The sequence below is a fragment of the Tetrao urogallus genome, assembly GCF_951394365.1.
Source record: "Tetrao urogallus genome assembly, chromosome: 5".
Classification (NCBI taxonomy): Eukaryota; Metazoa; Chordata; class Aves; order Galliformes; family Phasianidae; genus Tetrao; species Tetrao urogallus.
Window position 1 is genome coordinate 22,501,975 of NC_136818.1, and position 9,881 is coordinate 22,511,855.

The 9,881-nt window shown below is 36.6% G+C and overlaps 1 protein-coding gene across 1 annotated transcript; it reads right to left on the minus strand.

The window, feature by feature from the left end:
* Window positions 1-1,621: 1,621 nt before the first annotated feature.
* On the minus strand, window positions 1,622-8,290 carry RO60 (Ro60, Y RNA binding protein; the record flags this gene model as incomplete). Its single annotated transcript, XM_079535218.1, has 8 exons — window positions 7,696-8,290; window positions 6,435-6,655; window positions 6,050-6,196; window positions 4,986-5,123; window positions 4,578-4,694; window positions 3,601-3,714; window positions 3,013-3,159; window positions 1,622-1,774 (listed from the first exon to the last, which is right to left on the minus strand). The coding sequence occupies exons 1-8, from the start codon at window positions 8,273-8,275 to the stop codon at window positions 1,622-1,624; spliced, it is 1,617 nt and encodes a 538-aa protein (XP_079391344.1). The 5' UTR covers window positions 8,276-8,290.
* Between the last annotated feature and the right edge of the window lie 1,591 nt (window positions 8,291-9,881).

The following is a 9,881-nucleotide window of genomic DNA, read 5'->3' on the forward strand; positions in this document are numbered from 1 at the left end:
TCAGAAACATGTAATCTCATTTTAGATAGCACCAAATAGATATCCATCCTACAGAACTGCAGCCTTGGATTTATAGTCAATATGTAGGAGGCATAATTAGAGGTATCAAAAGTATAATATGAGCTTGAATTTTACAGTTAAAAGCTTGCTTTTTTAGGCAGAAAAATATGGTCTTACATGTCATTTACCACAGTTGGGTTATTTTTATAAACCATATTTATCTTCAAATTAACATCAAATTCACTGTTTAAAATAGAATTATCACTTCTCATCAGACATTTTATGTCAGCCTCTTTTGTGATAAAACCATCAATGAAAAAAACTCTAAGACTGCGATCTCCTAACTTCCCCCCCACACACACATCTATAAACACATACACAGCATTTTAAATACATATACACACAAGTTGTTATCAGTCCCTGTTCCTAAGTGGTAAGATATTCACTAGCTTTTTCCTTCTTTCCTCATACTCTTACTATCAGAATGAAAAAAAGAAAAATCTAGCTTCAGTCACTTCCTAAACAAGATTTTGAGAACGAGGCAACTGTATATTTCATAAAAGTTGTTAAGAATTGGTCACTATAAACTGGAGGTAGTTTTGAAAAGCATTAGATTAAATTAATTTAAGAAATCAGAAGTAGTGTTCATCTACAAAAAGACTGTAAAAATGAAGTATTTGCATCAAGATTATTTACGTGTCATTGAATACATTCTTTTGAAGAAAATGTGGTTATTTGTTTCTGGTTGTTGCCAGTCAGCTTTCAAGAGTAGGCTAAGATGCATGCACTTGCTGATCTTCCTCACTGAAAAGCATGCTGCTGCTGCCTGAAGTCACAGCAAGCTCTGAATGTGGTTTCCCAGACATTTCCAGGCCTAGCAAATCTGTAAAATTTTCTCTGAAGCACACAAACTCTAACACAGTGCTTCTGAAACTGCAGAAACTACTCCTCTCTTAGAACTTTTTTTTTTTTTTCCCCTTAGAAATCCAGATACCCCTGCTAGAAGATTTAGCATGAGCTCTTCCCCTTTCAGGTTTATCAGCATGAAATTTCACGGGGTAACGTTTATACTTCACAGTTGCGCGGTCTTACCTGTGCCAGAAAATGGGTTTTTGTAGACCCAAAGTATGACAATGGAAACTGTTGAAGCTTAGGAATTTGCTGAAAATACCAAAATTTTAAAAAGGCCCAAAGAAAAAAAAAACACACTCAACTAACCTGCTGTTAAACTGACACTATTAAAAAGCTAAAACCACTTTTCTTTCCTGCCCCATCCTAGGAATAATTCATCAATTTATTCTTGTAAACAACCATCACACAGCAGTGGGGGGAAAACATCTCAGTGTTTATGTTCATTCTATTATAAATGAAATTAAATTACATGTTGTGTAACCCCGTAACTTTTAGCAAACTTCCCACTGTTATTTTAATTTGTGCACAACAGGAAAAAGGAGAAAAGTGATTTATCATCTGCTTTTCTTGCTTTCCCCTCACAAAAAGGTAACATTTTTGATATGTATATTATGTGCCATATTCTAATAAAGTACATTTGGCCAGGGGTTCCCAGGGTTAAGTCTGTTGCCAGCAATGGACCCACAGGGAAGAACAGATGCCTAGAAAATTAAATCAAATCCAAAATGAAGTTTCGAATAACATCCAGAGCTCCAGCATCAAAACCACATATATCCAACATGCCTCTGTCATCTGGATCGGCAATCGTAAAACCATTTGATGTCATTCCACATACAATCAATTTAGCAGGAATACCCATTTTCTAGAAGAAAAACAAAAAGATATTTTCAGAGCACAGTAACTGAAACATGCCACAGGCCAAATCTTGCAATCCTGCCTACGTAAGCCATTGTCTGAAAAGGCACAGAAACTGATAGAAACCAGACGTGTCATGACAAGAATAGCAGACTGTCTGTTAACACTAAGTTACAATAGAAACATCAGTGACATTAAAATAAAATGAAGTAATTACAATGAAGGATATTAAAAAAAACTTTCCTCCAATATTAAGTTTCATAGATCATTTCAGATGTCAACACTGTTTGCTATTTGAAAATATTGAGATCTGATGATAATAAATCATCTAATAAAAGTCAGAGTGTATTTTTGTCTAAGGCAAGGATTTCCAAATGTTGGTTAAACAACAAAAACAGCTGTGGCCTGAACAATTCAACTACTTGAGCCAAATTTGTAGATTAGCAACATGTAAGGTGAAGCAAAGTAACTCTTAGGAAGATCAGAGTACAGAAACACCATGTCAAAAGCACAAATGTAGGTATGGGAGCTAAGCTCTACAAATAACTCTGCCGGAGTTTCACCACACAAGTTAAAGATTTAGGTATCAATTTCATATTACTGAACGATACAAATGACAAACTACCAATACAACTGTGTATGGACGTTAAGGTATATTAACTTAAGAACACTTCCCTTAAAGTGTGAAAGATTGCTGTTCAAGTCATAGTTTTAATAGTAATGTGCTGGCAAGAAGGTATTTTTCTTAGTTCCATTTCCAACATTGAAGCTACACAGCTTACACAGCCCCTCTGAAATGTACAGAACTTTCTTCACAGGATACTATCACCTCATTCTCTACAGGCTTACCTTCATTACTTCATTTATAGTCTGGGGGAAATCTAATGCAGAGATCCAAGTTAAACAGTAACACTAAGCTCAGAGAAATAAATTTAAGAACTTTCAACAATTAACTTATTTGTATTACAACTTATTAGATCAATCATATAGAATGCAGAAATTCATATATTCCCTGAATGCCAAAGCAGAGTAGGTTAATCACAAATCCTTTTAGTAATTCAGTGTCATTAACTATGTACAATTATTTCCACTAATTCAATCAAAGTAGAAAATACAATTTTTTAACACTGTATAAATTATTATTTACTTCATATAGCCACAACTTGTTAAGTCTCTAAAACATGGACAGCAGTGACATATTTTGTACTGCATTGATCAGTTGCAAGCACTCAGAAGTATATTTACCTCCCTGTACTCTCTAAGAGCTGTTGCAGGATGAGTATTTCCAGCAAAAGTCTCGTTATCAGTGAATATAATGAAGACATCAGCAGCTGTCTGTGTTTTCTGAGCCCATATCATTGGAAGGGAACAATCAGTGGTACCCATTGGAATCTTAAAAGAAAAAAGCATATACATGGAATATATATTACTACAGAAATTAGTAAGCCATGGAAAAAAGGCTTCTTAGGTAAGCTTCATGTTTTGTTATATTCAGAGGCCTCTTTGTTAAACAACACTTCATTCGTTCAATTCACTTCTGTTCTGCCTATTTATTTATTCTTTTTAAAGTAAGCATTGTGAACTAGTAATGCCATTGTTAATGTCATTATTTAATATTCAGGAAGTCAAAATAATCACTCTTGTTGAGCTTTCCCTAAATAAGAGGGAGGGAAAGATTCCTGTGGTTTACTATATAGATATCATTAGACACAGCACCAAGAATGATTGCAAACAAAATAAAATGCAAATTATGTAATTGCTGAGACCTCTCAACTCTGATGTTAGCAAGGGCAGTCTCCCAATTTTATTTTATTTTATTTTAATTTTACATACTTCATACATTTTCACTAATACTTGAGGTAACATCATATCAGCTGTCACAGGACAAGGGACCATTTCATGCGAAAAGGCAACAACATGGGAATCCTTCTCAACACGTGCTACAACCTGAGGAAGAGGAAGGCAAAAAAAAGAGTTGTTTAGAAATTTTATTGCCCAAATCAAGATACTCCCTGGTGAACATATCACATCCTTATTTAAGTCACTGGGACTCATATACGCTAAAGTTTCACCCTGCACTTTAAATATTCTGCAATTTGTGAATAAATACCACCACAAAAAAAAAAAAAAAAAAAAAAATCAGAGCTTAAGAGCTGTTCTAATTACTGTCACTAAATGTATTTCCTTACTTCTCTCCCTTCTGACATGAAACACTACATGTTTAAAACCAAACAAGTTCCACTCTAACATAAACACACATGAAACTGTACAATACCAAACAGAGGCAAAAGCTACTGCGATACAGAGGAACCATTCATAGTTCAAATGCATATAAAAATCACCCCAAGTTTTCTTAATCCAATCTGTATTAAATTATCAACGCTTCTGAATTGTTTTCTATGTATTTTCAGTTAAGCTGAATGAAAAAGCAGCCTTAACCACTTTGATTACAACTGGAAATTGGTTGCTGGAAGGTGTTCAAGGCCAGGTTGGATGTGGCCCTGGGCAGCCTGGTCTACTATTAAATGGGGAGGTTGGTGGCCCTGCCTGTGGCGGGGGGGGGGGGGGGAGGTGGGGGAGGAGGCAGGAAGAGAGATTCACAATCCCTGAGGTCCCTTCCAACCCAGGCCACTCTGATTCTGTGATTAAGCATTTGAACTATCAGTATGGCACACTGTCATATCTTCCACACATAAAAGAATACTACAGAGCAGCTTCTTCCTGATTTCTAACCAGCTTTAGAGTACCTCTGTTTCAGAACCACAGCTCAAGTTGCATGTAGTTACACATAGAGAAGTTTAATGCCTCACCATACACATTGCTGCTGCAACTGTGTTAGCGTTCAGCACACTGCCCAAAACTTTTTGAGTCATTGATGCACTGACATCAACTGCAATTAAGAAACGTTTTCCTGTTGGTTCAAGTGTCTAAAAGGAAAGACAAATGAGAACATGTACACAAAAGTTATTAATTTGTTCTTCCTTCTGCCTGTCACCTAGATGTGTTTTGGTTTTTAATTTTTTTTCAGGACAACATTACAGGACAATAGCATTGCCAAAAACTAAGTAGTTTTTTTTTCCCCCTTCCTCCATTTAGTTAAAATCATTAAGATTTTTGTTATCAAGTTTGAAAACTCTTATTCAACCAGTAAACATTTACTTATACTTTTATAAGCTTTCAGAAAATAGACTTAAGCCTAGTAAATAGAATTACATTACCTCAAAAGTTTTGTAGAATGAAGCATCTAAAGCTTCTAAAATGTCTTCATCAGGACGCCACCAAAGCTTCCCTCTGCTTCCATGTCCAGATTTATAGGTTTCTAATGCAACCAATACATGGAATGGATGTATTCTACCCTACAGGCAAAGTAATTAAGTAACTTTTCAGAAGCCTGAACTTAATAAGAACATATTAAGAAGCAGCACAAACTAAAAGACCATAATGCAAAATCTGCTTGCTTTAATTATTTTTGAAGAGTTTGTGTAGTAGCTGCTGCTGCATAGTATTTTAAATTGCTTCACTTTACTCATTTACTGAGTTGCAAACATTGTTTCTTTCCTCTTGGAGACATTCAAGTCATTAATCACCAGCAGCAAAACTTAGGAAACCTGAATGCCTGTCTCATCTTTCCTCTATCAAGGTATTATCCTACCACCTTTGCATACCTTTCTCTAGTGCATCAGTAATTACACAGAATTAAAGAAGAAACAACAGAAAGGAAAGAGCAGGGAGACAGGAAAAAAGGGAATTGTTGTTCTCAATTCCACTAATCAACTTAACTTAAAAAAGAACTATCAGAAAGTCACTCACCTTCTCTATTTCCCAATACACTCCTAAGGATTGCCTTTGGAGAACCCTTCTTCCCTCTTACTGTATTAGCTCTGATGGACTGTAAATCAACGTGAAAGGAGAAAGGCTTCCTTTTCTGTCACTTTTTCCTCTCAGAGGCTAAGCTAATTACTTCATTCACTTCCTGGGATCTCATAAAAGTGCCTTCCATTCACTTTTTTAGGATCGTATGGCTGACTCTAAATTACAAGATTTACAAACGGATGAACCCATCAGGCAAAGCTTGCCATGGCCTTAGTATAAGATACCAGATGTCAGTACACCTCATCTGTAAACAAGTTACACAGTTTTTTTTTTTAAAAGAATAAGCTACAAATTTCTTAAAGACTCCTTCCTATATTTCATAAAGGGGTTGCCTAAAGGAACAGTTTAGGAAGAGATTAAGAGTCAAAGGTTGGCAATGATTATGAATTTATTCATTTATTAATTTTACCTTTTTTAGCAGTTTCTCATTTCGCAGTCTTTCACATACTATTGCCACTTCTGAGCCCCGTGGTTCAAGGACTGAATTTGCAGTCATCTTCCCTAGATTTCTCAACAACACAGAAATGGGCATGTCCTTCAGCAACGCCTTCCAAACCTCCGAGCAAAGAATAAGGAAAACAAGATGAGATTCCCAAGTACAAGAACTGACACCTGCATGTTAATTAAGTGTATTTTAAAATAAATGTGCAAGTTACGTGAAGATTTGTTCTACAATTACCTACTTGTGTAAATAATTTGGAAAAAATAGCAGAAGGGTATTTTTTTTTAAACAGAAATCTTAATATTCTAAGTGTTACTGTAAGGAGAATACAAAGCTCCTTAAGTTAACCTACCTCTTTAGATTTCAGATGGTTTGTCAATAGATGTTCCCTAACAAGACCATATTCCTCTATTAAATGAATAACCTCCAATTCATCTTTTGTGTGTTTCACTCTGTCCACAGCCTCCAGGTATTTTAAAAGCTTTTCAGTCTCAGCAGAAACTGCTTTGTCTTTGTAAGCTTCTTGGACATCTTTCCACCCTTTGGTGATGTATTTAGTGACAATAGCTACACCTATAGAAGAGGAAAATATTTTCCAAGCAGGATTACAATCTTTATACTGACACTGTCACTCCAGCAAACAAGTTAGCAGGTTATTTTTTGTTAAAAACCAAATGAAGAAATAATGAAAAGAATATAACAGGAACTTCCCAGACCTGATGATTAGTTCTAAAGGTCAGCTCCATGCAATTTAAAACAGCTATCTTGATTACTGTGTTATTTTCCCTGAAAATAAAGAGCCTAATGGATTCCAAACCATCACTCTTCCCGATTAATGAAAAAGCATTATTTCAGCATTTGTAAACAGACAAGAACAAACTGGAACTATTATATTTATTTGACCTTCTATTGACATAAGGAAAGTAAAACTAGACTTTTTACCTTGAAGACAGTTACATTTCTGACATGATCCCTCACATCTTTACAGTGTAATTTATACAATACAATCGCTAAGAAATCATCATTCCACACTGGTGTAGACAACCAAGGTCAAGCCAGAATAAACATTTGACCACAAGTATGTGAAAAACAAGTAGTCAGATTGTTTATGACTTCACAAGTACATGACAACAAGCTAACATGAACAAAAAAGGAAAGAAAAATGCCCAATGAGGGACCTTCAGGCTTATTAAGGGTTACTAGCACATTAAAGATCATACACTCTTGCATGGAAATGAGATGGGAATGTAACAGCAGCTATTCCTTCCCAGATGTACCATCTTCTAGCCCTATGATATGCGTGTTTTAAAGATGAAACAGAATAACCAATTAGAAACCGTAAAGAGAAATAATTCTGTAAACAGCTATCTATAACCACTTCCAGTCAGGGGTGTGCTTACTTTGCAAAGGATAACTAAGCACCTGATTCTGTGCAGAACTGAAATAGAGACCTTTATGTGGATTCCAACTCTGTGCACTTATTGGCTACGCACACCAGACATGAAATCAGCCCCTATTGGGGATAACACAGCTATTCATGTTTCCAAAATTATTCCACTGTTAATATTACAGGTTTAAAATGAAGTATTTTTAGGTGGATGAAAACATATTACCTTCGCTGGCAGGTTTCAGGTGGGACAATCTCAGAAGATCTTTATGAGACCAACCACTTCTCTGTTTATATTTTGTAACTGCTAACGCAACAGCCATGCCATTCTTTCCATTGTACCAATCTGCCACAGCTTTTCTCAGTGCACGGCCCCACATGCCACACTTCATACCCTCCTTCAAATCTTTTTTAAACTGGATGAAAGTAAAGAGATGAGTTGGTACGCAGCACACCTCAGGAACAGCTTTAAACGCTGCTTGTTTTGTTTTTGCATCGGAACACTGTGAACAGATCGCAAGCGCAAAAAGCAGGGGCTCTTGTCTGGCTGTTCTGCCTTCTTGACTGAACGTCTTAATTTCCTGAACAACTTCACAACCTCTGCCTTCCTCAATCAGTCTCATTAAAGCTGCTGCATTTTCAAAGCCCAGCCTCTGCTCCTTGACGCAGTAAGAACCACCTTCTGAACCAAAGCACAAGAAGCGGTGCAGTCGATTCATGTCGCTGACGTGCCACACGTAATTGCTGTCGGAGTTCGGCACCTGCATTTCATTCGGGGGTTGCACTTGGTTTGCCTCGTCCTCCATTGTTTGCACTTCCAAGAGGTCTGCTGAAAGAATGGTAATGTTCATTTAGAACTACTACAAAAGCTTTCTGACTATATCTTTTTCTCAGTTCTAACTTAAGTACTGATATCAGATCTGTACACCTTGCCTTTTTTCTTCATAAGCTTATTACAAGTATGCTCTAAGTGTGCAATAACTAAACCCAATGAGAGATTGGAAATTTTTTCCCTACCTCCCAAGTTACAACAATGAATTAATTCCCTTAATAAAGTAGTTCCTAGGGAAACTACTACTAATGCCAACCAGTGGTATAGAGAAAAATCACATAATCACAGACTTGCCACGGTTGGAAGGGACCTCAAGGATCATGAATCTCCAACCCCCTGCCACAGGCAGGGCCACCAATCTCCCCATTTAATCTAGACCAGGCTGCCCAGGGCCCCATCCAATATGGCCTTGAACACCTCCAGGGACGGGACATCCACAACCTCTCTAGGCAGCTGTTCCAGCACCTCACCACTCTCTTAGTAAAGAGCTTTACTTTTAAAACAGAGGTCACGTCACTTTTCTTTGCCACAAATGTTACACTACTTTTCTAAGTAGGTTTTTGGTTTGCATGCTGAATTTGGACAAAATTGGGATCTTGTTCCACTCCATTTCGCGGAAGGATGATAGAACTCACCAAGTGAAGAAACACAATGCTAAAATAAAGTAAAATGCTGGAAGAATATTTAATCAGAAGACTGAGAATTTAAATACAGTGGGTTTCAGTAAGGCTTTTTACACAATAGCTTCTTAACAACTGACAGTAGCTCAAGAAAAAGTAACTGTATTAGAAGCTCAAATAGTCTGCTGCATCAAATGAGACCTAAAAAAACACAGAAATTCTGTACTGCTCTACATTTTTAGTAAAAAGGAAAGAAAGCACCATGAGAATTCAATCCTTCAGTTCTTCGTATATTCCTGAGTTTCAAGAATTCCACAGGAGTATCTGTATGCAACAATACTGTTCTTACTTGAAGAACATTAGGATGGTAATATTCAGCCCATAATATGGAAACTGAAATAAGCATAAGTAGAATTCAGTCAGCAGGGTAACGAGGGAAAAAAACCACTTTATAACCTCCATCTTCATCAATCAGTCTTATTAAAGCTGCTGAGTTCTAAAGTCCACCTCTGCTCCTTGACACAGCACACACCTCCATGGTCAACTATCATAGAATCACAGATTTTAAAGATCAGCCTGATCCAATCATCACTATCATCACTGTCCCAAAAACATTCACAAAACAACAATAAATACAGTTTCCTCAGTTCTCATCTAACAATAAAAAGACATTAAATAGCTCAGTTACCATGCTACATACACATAGAGCAATCTAATCTCTACATAAAGCATACACCCACACGTGGCATTTCCAAGAAATCCACTTACCCATCTTTAGGTATGGCACATAGCTGCCTTTGATGCACTTTTCTAGACGATGATGAATGTAATTATTTTACCAAGGTAAGTAAGCATAAAGAAATACCACTAACAGAGAAAGAACTTTTCTTCTCAATAGAGATAATCAAAATATTACACAATGATTTATGACTTCCCTTACTTCAAGGGAATTACCCTTCC